The 22,831-nt window shown below is 44.1% G+C and overlaps 1 protein-coding gene across 2 annotated transcripts in view; it reads left to right on the forward strand.

Annotated features, from left to right (window-relative positions):
• ATP10D (ATPase phospholipid transporting 10D (putative)) overlaps positions 1-22,831 on the forward strand; it is a 79,387-nt gene that overhangs the window by 45,565 nt on the left and 10,991 nt on the right. For both annotated transcript variants that reach the window (XM_074992717.1, XM_074992716.1), the window contains 7 exons: positions 3,021-3,259; positions 5,833-6,021; positions 8,818-9,457; positions 14,647-14,750; positions 15,749-15,875; positions 19,463-19,647; positions 22,396-22,705. In XM_074992717.1, the coding sequence (XP_074848818.1) occupies positions 3,021-3,259; positions 5,833-6,021; positions 8,818-9,457; positions 14,647-14,750; positions 15,749-15,875; positions 19,463-19,647; positions 22,396-22,705 (1,794 nt within the window). The remainder of the gene's footprint in view (positions 1-3,020; positions 3,260-5,832; positions 6,022-8,817; positions 9,458-14,646; positions 14,751-15,748; positions 15,876-19,462; positions 19,648-22,395; positions 22,706-22,831) is intronic.

Below are 22,831 nucleotides of genomic sequence, written 5' to 3' on the forward strand. Positions count from 1 at the left end.
TTGTGAAAAATCAAAATTCATGTGGGTTCTGAACATAGAAATGTTGAGACCCTTCTGTATTTCCATCACGGTGTGCAGCTACTGTTATATAGTCATGGTGGCTGTAGAAATCTGTCATTCAGTTAGTGGGGAAAGCCAGTATTCTGCACATGATCAATGAGGACTGAACCAAAGTGAGCTCATGGTAATACATGCTTATAAAATTAGTGTTATTCACAGTGCAGTGTTTACTGTTGCTGTGATTTGATGTAAAAGTTCATTGTGCAAGCCAGATGCTCCGCCTAGTGGTCACATTAACAAACTGATCAACCTCATTCAGAGTCATGGAAACACTTGTTTAGAATAAATTTGTGAGTAGTTTTGTGGAGCATATATATACATGTGCTTCCTTCACATTATACATACACACAGTTTAGAAGCAATTCAGGCCAGCAGCAAATATAAAAAATATGAGGAAAAGTCCCATCAGTTTCCAATTTTTACACCCTCATTCAAACAGTGTAACAATTTAAGTCTACAAATTATTATTTCTTTAGCTTTTCCAGCATAAGTGTTAAGAAGAAATAAACAGATTGCCATATAGTAAATACTGGTAGTTTCTTGCATTGCAGTAGTGATAGGGGCTGCGTGTCAAATATCAGAGCCCCCTTGTGCTACATGGTGTACATCCACTATTCCTTTGTCATAGTTGTTATCATCTGTTAGTACTGCCTTAATAAAATGCCATATTTTTAACTATATTTCCAATTGTTTTATGTTGTGCCCTGGTGGCTGGGGATGGGCCGTGTGCTTTAGAGATGTAAAATGCTGGTCAGTTAGTTAGCCAGTTAAATGGAAGGCAGCCCTACCTGGTTAAACAATTCCTGGGGAAGTGGCTGAGTAGCTGCCCTGGTTCTCGGTGCCCCTGTCCACAGCCTTCCCGGAGGCTCCCCCGCAAGGACATCGCAGCGGTGCCACGATACTGGGAGGTGTGGTGCTGGGAGTGAGGAACTTTAGCCTGAAGACTTCTGCGTTTCATAGTTGGAGGCAGGACCCGGGGGCGGGCAAAGGGGGCAATTGCCCAGGGGCCCGGGCTACTTAAAAGGCCTTGGGGCTCTCAGGGCCGCTGTCATCCTAGCGGCAGCTGGGAGTTCCCTACTGTTTTTAAATACAGGTAGTGGTGCTGTGTGGTGCAGTGGCAGCTGTGAAGGCAGGAGAGGGGAGCCCTGGGCTGCTGGGGCTCCCTGCCATTTTTAAATTGCAATGATTCAAACATTAGCCAGACCAGCAGCAACATGTGGCTCCCAGGGCTGTCACTGGGGAGGACGGGCAGCTGTACTGTGCCCTTTAAATCATTGCTGTGGAGTCCCAGGCGATGCAGGCTGAGCAGTTATGAAGGGCTTAGCGGGAGGAGGGAGGACAACCCTCAGCCCTTCTGCGTGCTTCCAGCCTGGAGCCACACCCCACCTTGCCCCAAGGGCACAGCAATTCTCTTGCCAGCTGCGGCTGGAGCAGTCGAGATGGCAGGTGCCAGAACTTTGCCCTGGAGATAGCATGGTCCTATTGCAAGTCCAAAAGCCAGATCTGCATATGAAGGAACTGTACCCTAGTGGAGTGCTGAGTGTGTAAGGTCACTGGTTTCGGTGACCTTACAAAAACTCTTCGGTTACTACATTTTATAAGCCAGGTGCCTTCTTCACAACATAGATATTTGTTCCTTCTGCAGCAGACATCGGATGATGAAAACAAATAGTTTTGGTGCATGAAAATGGACTGGAAGGCATGTCTTTTGCTAGAGATCTCCCTGCACTGCAGTTGCTTGGGGAAGGGTGTCAGGGGAAGAGCATGCAGCACAGATTATCTTCTTGAAAAAAATGGTTCAGCTTTCCAGTGAGCAAGTTATCTCTTAGGCTACGTGTATACCACAGCGATCTGCTGACAGAAGTCACTGTCAGAAGATCTCCACTGACAAAACGTCTGTCGACATTTTGCAGCCACACATGGAAGTGGATCACTCTGTCAATCTGCTCTGTTGACAGAGGGCAGCTGGACTGCTTGGCCACTCCCTCGACAGAATGGCCAGCTAGAAGCACAGCAGATGGGGATGGAAGCCTTGTCTGTTGACAGAGGGGCCCTTCGCAGAGCATCCACAGGGCTTTGCTGTCAACGGGTTCCATCGAGAAAGACGTTCTGCCTCATGGGGGAGAAGCAGAAGGCTGTTGACAAAAGTTCCGAGTTCTGTATGTCAACAGAATGTGTTTTTAATGTTTCCTCACTTCCTTACCTTTTCCTGGTTCCATTAGTCAATGCAGCCTGAAACCTTTCATCCAATATTTCATTGTCCTCTGTCACCTAGGCTGTCTTCTTCCCTGGTTTGATTCTTGTTCTCATGCTTTGATGGAGGCTTATATTATCCGGTTTGAATTTTAACTTCAAGCTGCTAGAGAATATGTAATTTTTATTTCTAAAAAATTCATTCCTCCCCCCCACCCCATTCACATTGAGGCCACATATCTGATCTGGACGGGAGGGTTCAGGCTGTTGTCTCCATGGTCAGTGGTGTCCCCGTGAGTAGCCTGGAATCATCAAGGCATAAAATCCACCAAACAGGGACTTTGTTCCCCTAAAAGGGGGGATAAGGGGGATTTAATTTGTTGGAGGGTGGGAAGAAAACATCATCCACTTGTGACACACATGATTCAGGTTATTGTATTGATGAGACTGGCTTTTCAGCTATAAAAATTGATGCATTAAAAATATTTTATTTTCCTTCTCCTCAAAAAGCTAAACTTCAGGAAGAATTCACAGAGCCCTCGTTGAAAATGATCTTTGTGCTGCCAAACCAGTGTCCATGTTATCAGATTTGACTTTTGATTAAAATATATTTAATACAAAACCCTTTTTTACATGTGTATAAAAATCCATGTTTTAAACTTCAGCTCCCAGGCTTCTAGCTGATGATTTGAGCTTGTAATAAGGGACAAAGGAGAGGTTCCTCATGATGGCTGAAATTTGATTTCTCCCCCCCCACCCCCCATTAGCCAAGAGGCTGGAATCCTATCAAGAGACTGATTCAGAGGATGAGGAGTTAACAGATGCTCTGTGTGGCTCAGTGAGCCACATGCCAAAGCAGAAGGCGCACAGCTGCAGGACAGCGAGGAGTGGGCCTTTGAACTCCAAGGCTTTGAATCAGTGGGCTGGTAGCTGTTCTGCTTTCGGAGGGGAAGATGGAGTCAGTACCGTTCCACACTCAAGACATGCAGCTTTCAGCAGCCCCATTGTAAGTAGAGCTTGATGTCCTTTGATCTTAAATACCCAAAGTAATCATGACGGCATCTGATTTCTTTTTCATTAAAACTGAATAGGTTATTTGTCTTATTGGAAATCCTTTCTGATTTCCTTCAGAAAGGGCCTCCCTGCAGCTGATTTGTAGCTGATACATTTTTAAATGATGGTGCAAATAAAATGTGGATATGCAGCTTTTAAAGTAAGTTCAGAACTGAATTGGGCACATCAGGTGTTCATTTATTTCCAAGCTATTCACTTGAAGCTAGGTGAGAAGGATGGTCCAGTGGTTGGGGCAATAGTCTGCTCTTTACAGCCGCTCAGTATGATTCAGGTCCCTTCTAGGGCTAGTAGCATTTCTGTACTACCCAGCCAGAGTGGGGTGTGGATAAACAGGGGTTCTCAAATTAGGCACTGTGGCCCCTCAGGGAATCACAAGGTGGTTCCATAGGGGTCACAGACTAAGTTCTGGGGGGGCTGACAGCCCTGAGCACCCAGCAAGTTAAATTAACTCCCCCACACCCTCCCATTTTTAATGTAAAAGCGGTGGTGCAGGTTTTCATACTAAAGGGTTGCTGTGCGAAACAGCTCTCCAGCAGAAAAAGTTTGAAAACTCCTGTGATAAATGGATTGAAATGTTCGAGTTGCTCATTTACCACAGTGATGAGGGCTAGATAAATAAAATAGATCAAAGGGCTTGCCTGTGAAGCAGTTGTTTGTTTGCTGACATGTATTTGGCATTCACAGTGTGCTCTGCGTGGAGGTGCTTAAGAATGCTTGAAAAGTGTTCTTAATGTTTGTATAAGATAATGCAGGTGCTATTGAATAATTCAGATCACCAGGGCACCTGCACTGAATCTCGCTGGGGTATCTCCACTAGCACGCCAGATGAAGTGAATAAATCAGATTGTCAGTTTTTGAAATGTTGGTCTGAGAGGTGTTCTTTTTTAAAAAAAGGTGGTATCTAGTATGGGTAAACCATATTCCACCCGCATGCACCATGTTGTTGGCAGCAAAAAAAGCTCTCTGAACTATGCACATCCGTTATAAATGAGACTCAAAGGAACATTAAAGAGATCGAGACACTATCTTGTTTTATTTTGGCTGACATGCTCATGCTAAGGCTAAAATTTGGTCATGGTTATTTTTAGTAAAGTCACAGGTCACAGGCCTCCATGAATTTTTGGGTTCTGTGACTTTGCAAAACATAACCAGGGTACAGGGGCAGGTCTAGGTAGCAGGGAGGAATGACAACTGGAGTCACAGGGTTGGGGCCAACAGGCTGAGCCCATCACCATGGGTAGGGGCACAGCCCCGGATCCAGTGGCAACAGCCATGGAGGCAGAGTGATGCACAGACCCAGCCCCAGTGCTGTCTGTGGGGGAGGGGCACACAGTCCTTTCTCCAGCCACAGGTGCCCAGTCCTGGCTGCAGCTCAGAGGGTGCAGGGGTGGGCTCCTGGCCCTGGGAAGTCATGGGGCATAGTGCACAGCCCTAGCTGCAACACCTGGCAGAGGACATGTCATGGAGTCGGATAGGTCATGGAGGTCGGGTAAAGCTCCAGAATCCATGACGGCTGTGAACTCCATAACTTCATTGAAGCCTTGTTCGTGAGCTAAGGCTCGTGAAGACTGGGTTCTGTCTATGTAGGTGTGACATTCACCCTATGCAGAGGGCCCGCACAGGGTTAAGGCACATTCAAGTGCTTGAAGGTATAAGTGGGACTTGGCCTGGGGCTGGCTCCTCTGAGTTGGGGTAAATTTCATTACCTTTGAGAGAGCTCAAAATTTCAAACGGAGCGTGTCCTACCCCTTTCTCTGCAGATGCACCAGAGCTGGTAGCAAGAGTTCTGGCAGGCAATGAGAGGGTGGGACCATTTTAGGGTATTCTCTCAAACATCAGGATGGCAGGGAAGTGAAAATCTGTCTTGAGGATTTGAACTTGACAATGCTTATGCAGGAAAAAGACCCACGCTATCAGTGTGGCCAACTTAGTGAGCACCACTACTCAATGTGGTGGAAGAATCCAACAAAATATTAGGATACAGAAAGGATTAGGATGAGGCTTTTGAGGGTTGCGGGGCTGGTTATAGTCTGCCTATTGAAGCGTTTCTTATATCTTCCTCAGGAGCATCTGGTGCCTGACACCGCTGAAGACAGGATACTGGTCTAAATGGATTGTAGGTCTGATCTAGTATGGCAATTCCCATGCAAAAAGGACCAGCTCCTGCAAATACCTGACCCACATATTTCAGGGTGCTCTTCTCTCTCCAAGAAGTGCTTCTCAGTGAACAGGATGGGGCCTTTATTAACTGAAGGATGTTGCCTAAACTTCTCTAGCACCTCCATTTTACAAACTGTAGTAGGTTTTGCCTTTTTGGTTTGAGATTAACTTCCCTGCAGCATCTGCAAATAGGAGCTCAAGAAGTGATTTATTTATGTGTGCTTCCAAGAGAACTTTATACTTGTGCATTGTAAAACCTTGCGACACTGAACATGTTTTGTGCCAGCAGCCACATCTGACCTCTTGGAATTATATAAGAGGATATCTGTTTTATTTGACCTACAGGAGACAGATGTTGTTCCAGATGCCCAGCTCTTGGAGAAATTCAGTCAACTTTCTTGTCATTCATATGTACAATCAGAAGAAGGTGACAGAGATTCATCCTTGGAAACAGTATATATCACTGATTTCTTTCTTGCTCTGGCAATCTGTAATACTGTGGTAGTTTCAGCTCCTAACCAACCACGGCAAAAGGTAAGGCAGAAAAATCTGCTACTCAGGTGATCACGTTTCTGGCTGCTGCAGCATATTATAACTTTCCATGTGTTCCCCATAGTCTTGTTTGCATGGAGAGATACCAAGGCAATACCTTTTAAATGTGGCTGTTTTTTCCTCCTTTGCTTTGCCATGTTTGCTTGAAGAGAAGGAATTATTGTATTGCTGATTGTATTCTTATTGTACACTAGCAAAAGTTCCAGTGATGTGAGAGCCTTAAACACAAGAGGGACCCTAAGATTAAATTTATTTGCCATTTTTACTGTGTTCTATTCACCAATAAAATGCCTGGTTTTAATATTCCTCCAGTATGAAAAATATGGTATATTTCAAACCGTAGCTGCCTCGTGGGGTTACTAGAAAGGTAGGGAGAGCCTGCTTTGCATTTTTATACTGTAATAATAATAATCATTAAAACAAAACATACCTAGATGTGGCATCTTAGAAGCATTGCTGAGACCCAACAGCTATTTTGTGGGTAGCAATCTTCCTCTTTGCAGTCGTAAATTATCACTGTGTCGTTTTTAACTGGAACTTATTTTCTAAAAAAATTAAAATTCAATTTATCCTCTGAGTGATCTTACTTGAAGAAAGGTTAGGGTTGAACTTCCCACCCCCCCAAAAAAAATTTATGTGATTACTGTAAGTAAATGTTCCTTTACTGAAAACACGTTCCTCCTGCTAAACTGCAGTGTTTCAAGCCTACAATAGGGTGCAGGTCTTTTACAATGCTATATTTGTGAACTTGGCTTTGCTGCTGCATTTAAAAAATAGTTGATGGGGGGAAAATAGCTTATTTCCCTGAAGCAATAATGCAACTCCTATCCAATCACCCTTGCCTAATTCACAGCCAGAGAATCCATAAGAAATAATAAAATACAGTCCATAGCTCTCTCTAGAGTTTTGCTTCCTCAGAGTGCTTTATAACCACAAAACATCAGTTATTCTGAAAAATCAAGGGAGTTAAGGCCTCATTCTGCCTTCACTTATATGCAGAATTGAGGCAAAAGTTAGGAGTCTCTACTGATTCTGCCTCAAAACAGTGGAGGCTGAGTTTTCCAGAAACCTGTGTTTAAAGTCTTTCCCTTAGGTTGCTCATTCGTAACTAGAACTAGTACCCTAACTAGATTAACAGCAGATGTAACCTATTAACTGTACAGCAAACCCTCGTTTTAACAGACTAATAGGGGGAAAGGGGTGTTTGTTAATGCCCAAAGTGTGTTAAAGCTTGATCTGCAGGGCTGGAGGCACCTTGCAAGGCCCACTTGGGAGGTCCTCTGGCCCCAGAAGTTCCTGCAGCTGCAGCTCTGGTGAGTTGCAGGCATTTATTTGCGGGGGGTGGGGAAGGTAGGGGTTGGGAAGGGCTGGTGGACAGCATCTGTTATTTCTGAAGTCCTTTAAATCAGGATCTCTTAAATCAATGGTTTACTGTAGTACTGTTCTAATCCATGTGCAATATACTAAACCAGGGATCTGCAGCTGAAAAAGCGAGAAAAGCCATATTTTCAAATTCAAGTTATCAAATGAATCCCTCAGGAGCCACTATGCACGTGAATACCAGACAGTCCTTAATAAATGATGTCAAACCATACTTTTTATCACCCCTGTTTTAAGAACAGCGTGGACACAATAATTTGTACCAGCTGGAAAGTTGTTACCCCATCTCCGGGCTTTACCCACCTCAGCCCCCAAATCTGCCTCTAACGCCAGGCTTTACCTTTGCATCCCCCAAACCTGCCCCCCCCATCCCCAGGATTAATCCCCCTGAGCCCCAACGTCCCCTCCCAAGCCTCAGGGTTAACCCCTCTGAGCCCCAGCCTTCCCCACATCTGCCCACAGGCTTAACTCGTCTCAGCGTGTGCAGTTCCGCTGCAGCAGCTGCCTCTCCCTGCTGTCTCCTCCTCCTCCTCCTCCTCTGTGCAGCTCAGGCAGGGACAGGCTCAGCCACCCCCTCCCCAGCTCTTCTGCCAGCTTCGACTTCTTCCCGTATGGGGCGTCTCCCTGCCCAGACAGCTTTCTCGTCTGGGCTCCCTGGTGCGGCTGACTGCTGTGCAGATCCAGCTGACACCGCTTAAACAACAAAACTAAACTCAGTTGGCTCACACGTGGGCAACTGAATTTAGATTTTTGTTTAAGCGGTGGCTGCTCTCGGAGCGGCAAGGGCTTCTTAAAGACCCCTGTTCTAAACCACGCATTTTAGATTAGTTTTTTCTGCTTACATCCACATGCAAGAAAAATGTTTCTAAAGGATTTTCTTTCTAAAAGATACTTTTTGTAATTACTGTCCCCTTTTTTGTGGGGCACATTTATCTTTGCAAACTTCTGACTGATTCAAAATAAGGAGAACAAAACTGCAAGCCCATTGGCTATGAAATGAAAAAAAAAAAAGTTAGAATGTAAGTCATGCTATTTGTTTCATCATTGGTCCGAATTCTAGAAATGGGCCACAATTATTAATCAGACTTGGAGTTAGTGTAACTTTACAAATCTGAAGTGTGTTTTCAGTTGATGCGCTTGGAATCTAGTCGTGTCTGGGTTTGGCTGAATTTAATCAATAGAATTATACGTTACTATATAGTATATATATTAAAAATAGAACATTATAAGTGCAAAAAAATCCAGCCTTGAAATTTAAATGAGGGATATATTTAAAAGTATTTATTTTGTAACCCATCTACTCCTTGTTGAAATAAAATACCTCCATTACGAAAGTATATGGTCTCAGAGCATGTATGAATGTTTTTGCTAATTTTTTTTTTCTTAATTCTGTTGCAGCTGAGACTGTCTTCTCTAGGTAGAATGCCCATTAAATCCCTTGAGGAGATCAAACAGATGTTCCAGAGGTTGTCAGTACGAAGGCTGAGTACGTCACCAATTCCAAATGCAAAAGAGTCGGCGGCGTCATCATCATCATCATCGTCAGAGAGCCCGAGTACTTTTGTGAGCAAACTGTCTATTTTCAGAGTGAAGCTGGCTTCACCTCCTTTGGAAGGAGCAGCCCAAACGGCTAACGAACCTCAGGCTACTGAGAGTCCACGATGTGCCAAAGTACCTTCACCTGAACCACTAGATACAGTGGATCTAGTTACAGGAAGTGAGCATGGTGATGCTGGGTCATCTCTTGAACAAGCTATATCTGAACTGTATTATGAGGCTGAGAGCCCGGATGAAGCTGCACTAGTTCATGCTGCCAGAGCGTACAAATGCACTCTGCAGTCTAGGACTCCTGATCAAGTTACTGTGGACCTGGCTGCTTTGGGATCTTTAACATTTCAGCTTTTGCACATTCTGCCTTTTGACTCAGTACGAAAAAGAATGTCTGTAATTGTTAGACATCCGCTCTCCAACAAGGTGGTGGTGTACACAAAAGGTGCAGACTCGGTCATTATGGATTTGTTGTCGACTGGACCTGCAGGTACGTATGGAACGTTGTCAGCTCTTGGTGTCATCATTGTATCTCACCAGAGCAACTGAACAAAAAAAGTGGAGTGATGTGTACGAAAAGGTAAATAAATAACCAAAGCTGGTTCAGTGAACAGATACTTGTCTCCCACAGAAATATCTAATTATTCCTGCCTTAGGTATCAGTATGACAGGCGTGCTGCAGACTCCCAAGAAAAATAGGAAAATTGGGGTCAAAACCTCAATTCAGCAAAATACATAGGCACCTCTTAACTCTCAATATGTATGTAGATCCCTTGAAGACATATGGCATATTTCTGTGGTTAAAGTAAAGCACTTGCTCAAGTATTGTGCAGAAGTTGGACCCTCTTTTGTAACTGTAGCACATTTTATTGATGCAAGTATGAAATACACTGTGTTAAAGTTTGCGTCCACTCTTTTTAGTTGTCAGCTGTTCCAACTGCCGAGACAGAAGCCCTAATATTAGATGTTGTCACCCATATATTCATTAAGTCCCAATCTTGTCTTCTATTCTGATCCTGGGTATGTTTATGATCGTGGATGTATGAACTTCCGCTTGGACTTGTAGAATTCTGCATCACCTTGTAATTGTGCCTGTTTGTGTGGTAAAGCTTTTAGATTCAGCAACAGGAAATGTTGCCTTCTGCGATACAATTTCTTGTTTGCTGTAGCACTATAATGATTAAGAGAAAATGTCAACAGCTCTTATTAGAGGTCATTGAGCGCAAGTAAACACTACTTCTAATATGGATCAGTGGTAAATATCTTGAGGTACTTTTTTGGTTTGGTTTTGTTGTTATTTTTAATCAAGGAAAAATTTCTGGTATTTTAGGTTTGGGAAAACTCAGGATGGGCATTTTCTAAAACCTCAGGGCTTCTTTACACTACTTTGAAGGGCTGGCAAGCCACATAGCCGCGGGCACTTTGAAGTTATCAACTTTGAAGTTCATGTGGCAAAAATTAGTCTAATGAGGTGCTGCATATGCATTGCAGCACCTCATTGTTACTCCCTGCTCAGGAGAATTACCATGCCCCCCTTCAAAGACAGGGGCTAGTGTAGACAAGCCCTTACTATTGTCCTGACCCTTCTCCCATTGAAATCAAAGGGAGTTTTAACATTAATTTAAGTGAGAGAAGAGTTAGACCAATACTGACTGACTTTGAAAATTCCCCCCTTTAGGGTTTTTGGTCTATTTTGGCCCAGAAAGTGTGCCTTAACCCTCCTTCTGCTAACCAACATAATAATGTCCACACTGGGTCAGACCAGTAACCTGTCTTCTGACAGTGACCAGTGCCAGGCATCCCAGAGGGAATGAACAAAAGGGGTAATCATCAAGTGATCCATCTCCTCTCGCCCATTCCCAGCTTGTGGGACACCATTCCTACACATCCTGGCCCATAGTCATTGAAGGACCTATCCTCCATAAGTGTATGTAGTTCTTTTTAAACCCTTTTATAGTCTTGGCCTTCACAATATCTTCTGGCAAGGAGTTCTACAGGTTGACCATGCATTGTGCAAAAAATTCTTCTTTTTGTTTGTTTTAAATCTGCTGCCTGTTAATTTCATTTGGTGATGCCTAGATTTTGTATTATCAGAGAAGTCGATAATATTTCTTTACACGGAATCACAGAATCACAGGGCTGGAAGGGACCTCAGGAGGTCATCTAGTCCAGCCCCCTGCTTCAAGCAGGATCAACCCCCATTAAGTCATCCCAGCCAGGACCTTGTCCAGCCGAGACTTAAAAACCTCAAGGGGTGGAGAATCCACCACCTCTCTAGGCAATGCATTCCAATGCTTCACCACCCGCCTGGTGAATTAGTTTTTCCTAATATCTAACCTACACCTTTCCCTCTTCAACTTCTGGCCATTACTCCTTGTTCTGCCATCTGACACCAGTGAGAACAGTTTCTCACCCTCCTTTTTAGAACTCCCCTTCAGGAAGTTGAAGGCTGCTATTAAATAACCTCTAAGTCTTCTCTTCTGTAAACTAAACAAGCCCAAATCCCTCAATCTATCCTCATAGGTCTCGTGCTCCAGACCCGTAGTCATTTTTGTTGCCCTTCGCTGAACCTGCTCCAGCAAATCCACATCCTTTTTATACTGGGAGGCCCAAAACTGGACACAGTATTCCAGATGTGGCCTCACCAGTGCTGAATAAAGAGGAATAACTACTTCTCTAGATCTGCTCGAAATGTTCCTCCTAATGCACCCTAGTATGCCGTTAGCCTTCTTGGCTACAAGGGCACACTATTTACTCATATCCAGCCTTTCATCCACCATAACCCCGAGGTCCCTTTCCATCGTACTGCTGCTGAGCCAGTCGGTCCCCAGCCTGTAACAATGTTTGGGATTCTTCCGCCCCAGGTGCAGGACTCTACACTTCTCCTTATTGTACCACATCAGATTTCTTTTGGCCCAGTCCTCCAATTTATCCAGGTCCCTCTGGATTCTCTCTCTACCCTCCAACGTATCTACCTCTCCCCCTAGTTTTGTGTCATCCGCAAACTTGCTGAGGGTGCAATCCTGTCCCTCATCCAGGTCATTAATAAAGATGTTGAATAACACCGGCCCCAGAACCGAGCCTTGTGGCACTCTGGTTGAAACAGACTGCCATCCAGATATTGAGCCACTGACCACTACCCGTTGGGCCCGACCATCAAGCCAGCTTTCTATCCATCTTATAGTCCAAGGATCCAATCCGTATTTCCTTAACTTATGGACAAGAATGTTGTGGGAGACCGTATCAAAAGCCTTGCTGAAGTCAAGGTATATCACACATCCACTGACTTCCCCATGTCCTCAGAGCTTGTTACCTCGTCATAGAAGCTAAACAGATTGGTGAGGCAGGACTTGCCCCTGGTGAATCCGTGTTGGCTACTTTTGATCACTTTCCCTTCTTCCAAGTGCTCCAAAATGGATTCCTTGAGGATTCCCTCCATTATTTTCCCAGGGATTGAGGTAAGGCTGATGGGTCTATAGTTCCTTGGATTGTCCTTCTTTCCTTTTTTAAAGATGGACACTACGTGTGCCTCCTACCAGTCATCTGGTATCTCACCTGATCTCCAAGAGTCTTCAAGGATAAATGGCCAAAGTTTTCGGCAATGACCTCTGCCAATCCCCTCAGTACCCTGGGGTGCATTAAATCCAGACCCATGGACTTGTGCACATCTAGTTTTTCTAGATAGCTCAGAACTTGTTCCTTCCCCACAGATGGCTGCCCTCCACCTTCCCATACTTCATTGTCTAGGACTGTCATGGGGAAGTTGACTTTGTCCGTGAAGACTGAGGTGAAAAAAGCATTGAGTACTTCAGCTTTTCCTGCATCATCTGTCACTAGGTTACCTCCCTCATCCAGTAATGGCCCCACACCTTCTCTGATAACCTGTTTATTGTTCACATGCCTGTAGAAACCCTTCTTGTTACTCTTCACATCCCTTGCCAGCTGCAGTTCCAATTGTGCTTTTGTTTTCCTGATTACTGCCCGGCATTCTCCAGCCGTATGTTTATACTCCTCCTTAGTCAACTGTCCATGTTTCCATTTCTTGTATGCATCCTTTTTGAATTTAAGCTGCCTAAGGATTTCCCTGTTAAGCCAAGCTGGTTGCCTACCATGTTTGCATTTCTTACTATGCAGCGGGATTGTTTGTTTCTTTGCCTTCAGTAAGACTTCTTTAAAATACTTCCAGTTCTCTTCAACTCTTTTCCCCTTCATCTTCATTTCCCAAGGGATCCTGCTCATCCGGTCTCTTCGGGAGTGAAAGTCTGCTCTTCTGAAATCAAGGGTCTGTATGTTACTGCTCACCCTTCTTCCTTTCGTCCGGATCCTGAAAGCTACTATCTCATAGAATCATAGAACACTAGGACTGGAAGGGACCTCGAGAGGCCATCGAGTCCAGCCCCCTGCCCCAATGGCAGGACCAAGTACTATCTAAACCATCCCTGATAGACATCTATGTAACCTGTTCTTAAATATCTCCAGCGATGGAGATTTCCACAACCTCCCTTGGCAATTTAGTCCACTGTTTGACAGCCCTGACAGTTAGGAACTTTTTCCTAATGTCCAACCTAAACTTCCCTTGCTGCAGTTTAAGCCCGTTGCCTCTTGTTCTATCCTCAGAGGCCAAGAAGAACAAGTTTTCTCCTTCCTCCTTATGACTCCCTTTTAGATACCTGAAGACCGCTATCATGTCTCCCCTCAATCTTCTCTTTTCCAAACTAAACAAGCCCAATTCTTTCAACCTTTTTTCACAGGTCACATTCTCTAGACCTTTAATCATTCTTGTCTCTCTTTTCTGGACCCTCTCTAGTTTCTCCACATCTTTTTTTGAACTGCAGTGCCCAGAACTGGACACAATACTCCAGCTGAGGCCTAACCAGCGCAGAGAAGAGCGTAAGAATGACTTCTCATGTCTTGTTCACAACACACCTGTTAATGCATCCCTGAATCATGTTTGCTTTTTTTGCAACAGCATCACACTGTTGACTCATATTTAGCTTGTGGTCCACTATAATCCCTAGATCCCTCTCATGGTCGCTTACACACGTTCTCCACACCAGTTATGGTTTCATAGATCTTTATCATATTTCCTCCTTCCTCATCTCTTTTTCCAAGCAAAAAAGTTCCAGTTTTATTAGTCTTTCCTTATACTGAAACCATTTCATACCTCCACTAAGTTTTGTTGTCCTTCTCTAAACCTTTTCCAATTCCCACCATATCTTATTTGAGATAAGATGACCATATCTGCATGCTGCATTCAACATGTGGGCATACTAAGAATTTATATAGAAGCAATATGATATTTTTGTCCTCTTGTCTATCCGCTTCTTAATGATGCCCAACATTATATGTTCTTTTTTAACTGCCACTGCATGTTGAGTGGATGTTTTCAGAGAATGATCCACTTGGACTCCAAGATTTTTTTTCATGAGTGGTAAAAGCTAATTTAGACCCCACCATTTTCTATGTATAATCGGGATTTTTGTTTCCTAACGTGCATTACTTTTCCCAGAGCAAGACACACTGGCACAGTCACCAAACACAGGCCCTGAGTATGATATGAAAATATAAAGGTCTGTTTAAAAGTTAAAATAATACTTTTTTAAACCTGCTCTTTTGAAAATATGTCAGCTATCTGCCAAGAAGGCATATTTTACTTATTAGTTTTTTAAAAAATTTCAGATGATAAATCAGAAATGGACCAAAAGAAAATTAAGGAGAGAACTCAGAAACACTTAGATGATTATGCCAGAAGAGGACTGCGCACATTGTGTATTGCTAAAAAGGTAACTTGTGAAAAGATTTATAGGCGTTCAAGAAATGACATAATTTCTCTGGAATGTTGAGTGCTACAGCTGTGAGACATACTTCCCTGCTTCTAAACAGTGCTTTCACATCACTAGACTTTTGTCTAAGGGTGATTTTCAGAGAGATCAGTCAATTTACCTGTTCTACTGCTTTACCTGGCGGCTACAGTTACACTGCAGTGATCTGTTGGTAGAAGTCACTGTTGGAAGAGATTTCCTGACAAAACTTCTGTTGACAGAGTGCAGCCACACAAAAAGGCCAATCTGGAGAGTGCTCTCTCAAGAAAACAGGCACCTGGAAGCACAGCAGACAAGGCTGCCCATAGTTCTGGGTACCCTGTCTGTTGAGAGAAGGACCCCCAGAGCGTCCACACAGCTTTTTTGTGGACAGTCTGTTGACAGCAACGTTACACCTTGTGGCCGAGAGACAGAGTGCTGCCGGTGAAGTGCTGAGTTTTGTCAACAAACTGTCAACAATGCATATTGTGGGTGGATGTTCCACCAGCTTTGTTGATAAAAGCAGGGCTTTGTTGGCAAAACTCGATAGTGTAGCGATAGCCATCGGGTGTCCATGCAGCGTGTCAGGTAGTTTCATGCCTCAAACTTTATCCATAGAATTGTGACTATCAGATGGGGAGGTGAGCAGTGTTAGGGGAATATTCACAAAACGTATACAATTTGCCCAGTTTGTTATGAACACCAATATACCTGGGCCAGTTTTGTGGCTTCACTTTCAGGCCATGTGCAGTTTACAGTGCTGTGTGGTTTGGATACAAATGTCATGTTGACATTTCAGCCACGTATCATCTTGGTTTCAAAGCTGCACAGACATTCAAAGTATAGCTCAGCGGTAATGAAAAGAAATGTTCCCAAGCCTGTCTGCAAAGCAAAACTATGGAGGTTTGTATAGGTGGGGCATTGAGTAGAGCCGATGCAGTGACCTTTTGTGGGTTTTTTTTTCTCCTGCTTCTTCACAGGTGATGAGTGATGCAGAATATGCAGAGTGGTTAAATAACCATTTTTTAGCAGAAACCAGTATTGACAATAGGGAAGAGCTGCTGCTTGAATCTACCATGAAGCTTGAGACCAAGTTAACCCTTCTTGGTAGGTAGAAAACACTGGCATTTGCTGGAAACCCTTCTGGAGGTCCCCTCATGGCAGGGGAGCTCTGCATTTCCCCCCCAGCCTAGGCAAGAGGGTCAATGACACAGTCTGCCCTGGAGTGCTAGGTGGGAGGTAAGTGCTTTGCTTCCTGCGTCTCTCTTCCTCCCCTTGCTTTCTTAAACAATAGCACATGGTGTAGCTGTAGCTGTGACTCAGAAGAAGGGGAGTGAAGGGACAAGTGCTGGGAAATGACGGTAGCTCCATCCATAAGGTCCTCCTGGCAGCATGGAGAGTGCACGCAGCACATGCCCCAGACATGGGTGTACAGAGCAGTGAGGCACTGCTGAGACAAGTAAAGATACTCCTGAATCTGTGTGTACCTACACAGCTCTTTACAGCCCAAGCAGTGCCTCCCAAGCTACTCTGCTGTTTTAGTACTGCAGTGTCCCTCTGTGGCAGCGTAACAGGGATGCCAGCCTCTGGGCTGGAGAAGGGACTGAGTCAACCTGATCATAGAATGGGCCCGACCTGAGGGGAATCAGGCTACTCTTGTGTAAAAGGAAGTGGGCTTAAGCAACGAGAGAGCCCTAGAGTGCAGGGAAAGGAGCTGGAAGGATGTTCCTGTAAAGGTCAGGCGCTCAGGACAGGAATTGGCAGTGAAAGGGAGGAAGCTCTGGAAATCACCTCTGTTTTCTGTAGCAGTGGCCCCCAGGTTTTTCAGGGTTGACTCCTACCTTAACACTCTCTTCCCTCCCTGCCTCCCAGATGCGGGAGGAAGTGGCTATGGGGAGCTGGGAAGGACATGGACATGGTTGGGGGGCATAGTTGGGGGTAAGTGCAAACGATCAGAGCTTCAGAATATTCCTCCAACTCCTCCTGGGAGGTGCTCCCCACACTTGGGGACCTCTGTTCTGTAGAGGCTGCAGGGAGCAAGAAGACTCCTGAGTCAGGAAGGAGGGCAGACTCTCCAAGCAGCGAAGCTGAGAAAGAGACCCTGATCAAACAAGGAAAAAGCTGAAGAGCTGTCAGAGAGAGGGGCAGAGGGCTCTGTGAGAAGACATTTTTGGGTTGTTTGGAACAACTGTGACTGCAGCTGGGGTGGACGACAGATTGTGACCCAGCCAAAGTGCTGAGTTACGGACAGAAACCACCACCATGTTGCAGTAGCTGTCAGTGGGGGATGCTAGTTCAGCGAGAGAGCCGCGGTGCCATGCCTGGCCATAAGGGGGTACCTCGTGGTGCATGGACATGGTGGCTGTCAGCTCCCCACTGCAGGAGCCTTTCCCTGCTGCCCCCAACCCAACCCCCGCAAGATTCTTTCTCTGACACTTGTAGCTGCCCACTGCAGTGTGGATGCAGCCTGCTTCTTGCTGTAGCATGCAGCTGTGCACCGTCGCTGTAAGTGGTGCGTGGTGTAGGAGTAGCAATAGAGGCTGCAGAGCAAACAGGTGGAGCCAATCCAGTTATTATCAAGGTGACAGTCAGAGGCTTGGAATGGTCCACAGTCCATGTTTGAAGAGAGAAGGGTGGAGTCCAGGCTGATGTAGAGGGAGCCCCAGTCCTTTTGGTGTAGCAGGTGGTGGGATCCCACAGTTACTAAACCAAATCACTTTTTATTTCAATACAGATTTTAAGAATGTAATGTCCAGTAAGAATATCATTTGTGCGGCAGATGGGGTGTTTGTTCCTTTATGTTTCTGCACTGTGCACATAGCTGCCCTGGATTAGATGGAGAAGAAAGCAAATATTGTGGCAGAACTGTATTAATACTATGTACTCGGTCAAGCTGGAAGAGAATATTTTTCCTCTGCTTAACAACTGGCAGTGTCCAACCTGCCAGCTGAGTCTGAGCCAAATAACTTCCAGCCACTGAAAGACCAGGAGTCTGAAGGGCATTGTCTCCTGGTGTGTGGCTGGCCACTGGCCAATCACCCATGTGGCAGCTGTTCATTAAAACAGGAGTAACCAGAGTTTTGTCTGACCTAACTCATTACTTTGTCTCAGTCCTCTTCAGCATTGAATATTTTAAATACATCTAACTTATCGAAGCACCTAAAGACAGTCACCATAGGGTAGCTTAGGAAGTAATCTCCAAACCATCAGCAATTATCTTCAAGAACTCTTGGGCTGGGTCTACATGTGCCCCTTCCTATCTGGTGATCAGAAGAAGGGCTTTCGAAAACTGAGTGTATCTTTTCAGAAGGTCCCATCTCCACGGGCAGCACACGATTTGAAAAGCTGCACTTTCAAATTGCCGCGGCTGCCATTATGCTAATGAGGTGCTGCATATTCATTTCAGCACCTCGTTAGCATATTTCAAACCTGCTCATTAACATGCCCCTTTTGAAAGGAAGGGGCACATGTAGACCCAGCCTTGGAGAATGGGTTATGTGTCAGAGGAGAGGAGAAAGGCAAGCAGGGTCCCTTGTTCTTAAAAAGGAGAATAAAGAGGACCCAGTGAATTAGGTCCAATTAGCCTCTGATCTCTGTAAAGACACTGAAACAGATTGTCACAATTTCATTTTTAAACACTGAGAGGATAATAGGGTGATAAGGAGTAACATGGATTTGACAAACACAAATAATGCCAGACAAACTTGTTTTCCTCTTTTGATAGGTTTACTGGCCTAGTGGCTAGAAGGGCAGCAGTAGATGGGATATATCTTGATGTTTTTTATTCTTAAAGAAAGACAGTTGGCACAGTCCCACATGACCAGGGGTCTCAAACTCCCAGCGGAGGGGCCGGTTCTGGCTGGAGTGATTGCGTAGTCTGGCTTGGGACTCCAGAAGGGTGAGAGGGGGCTGCTGTCTGCTCCTGGCAGTAGTACCTCAGAAGAAAGACTGTGGAGTTCTAGTGGGTCACAAATCAAATATGATCCAGCAGTGTGACGCAGTTATGAAAAGGCTGATGTAATTCTGTGGTGTACTGACAGGAATGTCATATATAAGACATGGGAGGTAATTGTTCTGTTGCTCTCGGTATTGGTGAGGCCCCGGCGATAGTACAAAGTCCAGGTCCGTGTCCCACACTTTAGGAGAGATTTGGTAAATGGGAGAGCAACAAAACTAGGTTTTGTTAGAAAACTTGACCCATAAGGGGAGAATAAAATCTGGGTGTTTTTAGCCTTAAGACGAGGAGATGGGGGCGCAGAAGAGGGGCATTGGACAGGCCAAATGTCGGTCTTCAGATATATTTGGCAGTGTTGAAAGAGGATGATGACTGGTTGTTCTCCTGGCCCACTGAAGGGGGGAAAAGAAGTAATTAGCTTAGTCTGCAGCAAGGGAGGTTTCAGATAGCGTGGAAACCTTTCTAATTGTGAGACTACTTAAGCACTGGGATAGAGTTTCAAGTAAGGCTGTGGAATCCCCATCCATGGAGGTTTTTAAGGAGAGGTTAGGCAAGCACCTGTCAAAGTTAATCTAGGTAAATGTTGGTTATGCCTCAGTATGCAGGGCTGGAGTAGATGACCTTTCAGGTCTCTTCCAGCTCTAAATTTCTATGACTGGATGACTAACTAGAATTTTCCATGTTTGTTTTGTCTTTTTAATTTTATTTATTAATTTAACCTGTGTCCTTTGTCTCATAGGTGCCACTGGGATTGAAGATCGCCTGCAGGAGGGTGTTCCAGACACTATAGAAGCCCTGAGAAAAGCTGGAATCAAAATCTGGATGCTGACAGGAGATAAGGAAGAGACCGCAGTCAATATAGCCTATGCTTGCAGGTTATTGGAACCAGAAGACAAAATCTTTATCCTCAGATCACAAAGTAAAGTGAGTGGAGAATGATTGTTTGTGTGGTCTGGCTACACGCTACAAGTGCTGTGTTTGTTTTTGTTTTTTAAATTACACGCTTTCTAAGATGTGCTTTGTAGACTGAAAAACTGAGGGTCTTCCCCTCATCCGAATGCATAAAGAATATTTTTATATTTGTTTTGCAGAAACCTGATTCTAAGTACACCCCCTAAATGCTTATGTATTTAATTTGACTACAACATCTCGCTTCTCTTTGTATTTGGGGAGGAAGTTGATACAACGTACGTTATAAATGCTTGAAGAAAACCAGCTGTTAAAATACACTAGGTATATAAACAGTATTCAGAGAATTGTTGGGATGGAAATTGTGTTTAAATTTAAATTTTTGCTTCTCTGGGTCATTCCCTCAGCTCTTTTTTTTTTTTTTTCTTTTTTTAGCATTAATGCACAAAGAATTATCTCATTAAAGTGCTGTTTACACACAGAGATCCAAAGAATTAATCTATTTATTTTTCAATGGAGAAAAATCTTTTTTCCCCTTCTCCTTTTGAAAATACTTCCATAATTTGGTAAATAAAGCCGTGTTCAAAAATGGAGCTGTCGTCCTTGATAATTATTCCATCTGCTGGTTGTTTGTAACTTTAAACTCTATTTTCATTCCTTGTTTTGTGAGCTATTTCAGATAGCATTTTAAAGGAAAAAAAGCTAACAATTATCCATGTAACCTGCAAAAATAGTACTGCAAAGATGGGTACACAGAGCCTTCCTATTTCTCAGTTGGCACATAAGGAGTTTAGTTAAAGTTTGGGTTACCCGCCTTTTTTTTTTTTAAAAATATATCACATCCCCATTGCTTCCACAATACACATGTGTGCGGAGGATTTGGTACACGTCAACATTTTGTTCTTTAAGTAACTATATTAAAGAACATGGAAAAAGATGAAGGGGTGGTGTTTTTCTTGTTCTATACTTTAGACACTCAAGTCTTTGCATTTTTGAAAGATTCTCTGATAACTGGATAATTAATGCAATAACGGCTTGAAAAGGGAAGAGGTTTTTAGTCATTTATTTAAAAAAATATTGTGTATTCATTTTTGCTAATACCAATCAGCTTTCCACAGTTACTTAACAGTTGGAATGAATGGTGCCTATGTTAGATGTGCAACACCTTGCTCTTTTGGGTAAGATTTTAGCTGTAACAATAAATAAGTTCTGATGTCCTCCAGTAAAACTGGGGTAGACAGAACTTGACATCTTTTATTACTGACTTTGATGAGGGGATGGATTGCACCCTTAGCAAATTTGCAGATGACGCTAAGGTAGGGGGTCAGGTGAATACATTGGAGGGTAGGGATAGGGTCCAAAGTGACCTAGACAAATTGGAGGATTGGGCCAAAAGAAATTTGATGAGGTTCAACAAGGATAAGTGCAGAGTCCTGCACTTGGGATGGAAGAATCCCAAGCACTGTTACCGGCTGGGGACTGACCGGCTAAGTAGCAGTGCAGCAGGAAAGGACCTGGGGAATCACAGTGGATGAGAGACTGGATGTGAGTCAACAGTGTGCCCTTGTAGCCGTGAAGGCTAACGGCATATTGGGGTGCATTAGGAGAAGCATTTCCAGCAAACCTAGAGAAATTGTTATTCCCTTCTACTTGGATCTGGTGTGGCAACATCTGGAGTATTGCATCCAGTTGTGGGTCCCTCCCCAGTATAGAAAGGATGTGGGCGCATTGGAGAGGGTTCAGCAGAGGGCAGTGAAAATGATTAAGGGTCTGGAGCACATGAGGAGAGGCTGTGGGATTTGGGCTTATTTAGTTTGCAGAAGAGAAGACTGAGGGGCAATTTGATAGCAGCCTTCAACTTTCTGAAAGAGGGCGCTGAAGAGGATGGAGAGAGACTGTTCTCAATGGGGACAGATGACAGAACAAGGAGCAGTGGTCTGAAGTTAGAAGGAGGGGTGTAGGTTGTATATTGGGAAAAACTATTGCACTAGGAGGGTGGTGAAGCACTGGAATGCGTTACCAAGAGAAGTAGTGGAATATCCATCCCTAGAGGTTTTTAAGTCCCGGCTTGACATAGTCACGGCTGGGATGATTTCGATGGGGTTGATCCTGCTTTAGGCAGGGGGCTGGAGTAGATGACCTCCTGAAGTCCCTTTCCAGTCCCAGAATTCTATGATTGTTGATATGTCTAGTTAAAATTAGAAGCAGACAGACTTTTTTACAAAAATTGTTTGGACCTTTTTGTAAAGAATAATAACAACAAAAAAAAAAAAAAGAATATAAGAATTTTTTGGAAAACTTTGCAAATAAAATCCAGGCTTTACCCTGCGTTTGCAAGGTATCCCTGGGTTTCCATTCCAAATTAAACAAATTGAGAGCACAAGGCTCATAACTAGCTCTGGTTTATATGACAGACTCCTTAATGTTTATTACTCATATTATAGTCCAGTAAATGTTTCCAATGTACTTCATTATATTCCCATCTAGTTGTGCAAAATCCAGGCCAGTCTGCTTAAACAAGGTTGACAGGGCCTTTTCTTCAGACAGCAAACTCTATCCAACTATGATTTAAAAAAAAAAAAAAAAAAACCAATAGAGCTGGTGAGTCAGTTTGAATCATCTTCCTCATGCATGAAGTCCCACTGAAGTCAGTGAGATGACACCTGCAAGATTTGGCCTCTGCATACTGTGTATATGTACTGGAAATAGAACCAGAATAGAAGATGCATCAGCTTAATATTCCTTCTCTTTGCCTTACACAAGGATGCCTGTGCGTTGTTGATGAACACTATTTTAGAAGACATACAAAAAAGTTCATGTGCCAAAAGAAATCCCACCTTGAAACTTGCGAGCATCTTTCCAGCTCCCTCCACCCAAGCTCCGGAGTTCAGTGCCAGCCTGGTTATTGATGGAAAGACTTTAGAATATGCTCTGCATGAGAGCCTGCAGAGTATCTTCCTGGAGCTCACAGAGCGGTGCCGGGCTGTGGTCTGCTGCAGAGCAACACCCCTGCAGAAAAGTGAAGTGGTCAAACTGGTGCGAAACAGCTTGAAAGTGATGACGTTAGCTGTGGGTGAGTTTCAGCCTGGCTGTGCACTCGGTTCTCTCTGCTCCTGGGAAAAGGAGGAGCTATTTTTAATATTTTTGTTGCTGTCTCTTACAAGTTTTACCCCAGAAAGAAATGCACTACCTAGGGCCA

This window comes from Carettochelys insculpta, chromosome 4 (genome assembly GCF_033958435.1).
Source record: "Carettochelys insculpta isolate YL-2023 chromosome 4, ASM3395843v1, whole genome shotgun sequence".
Classification (NCBI taxonomy): Eukaryota; Metazoa; Chordata; order Testudines; family Carettochelyidae; genus Carettochelys; species Carettochelys insculpta.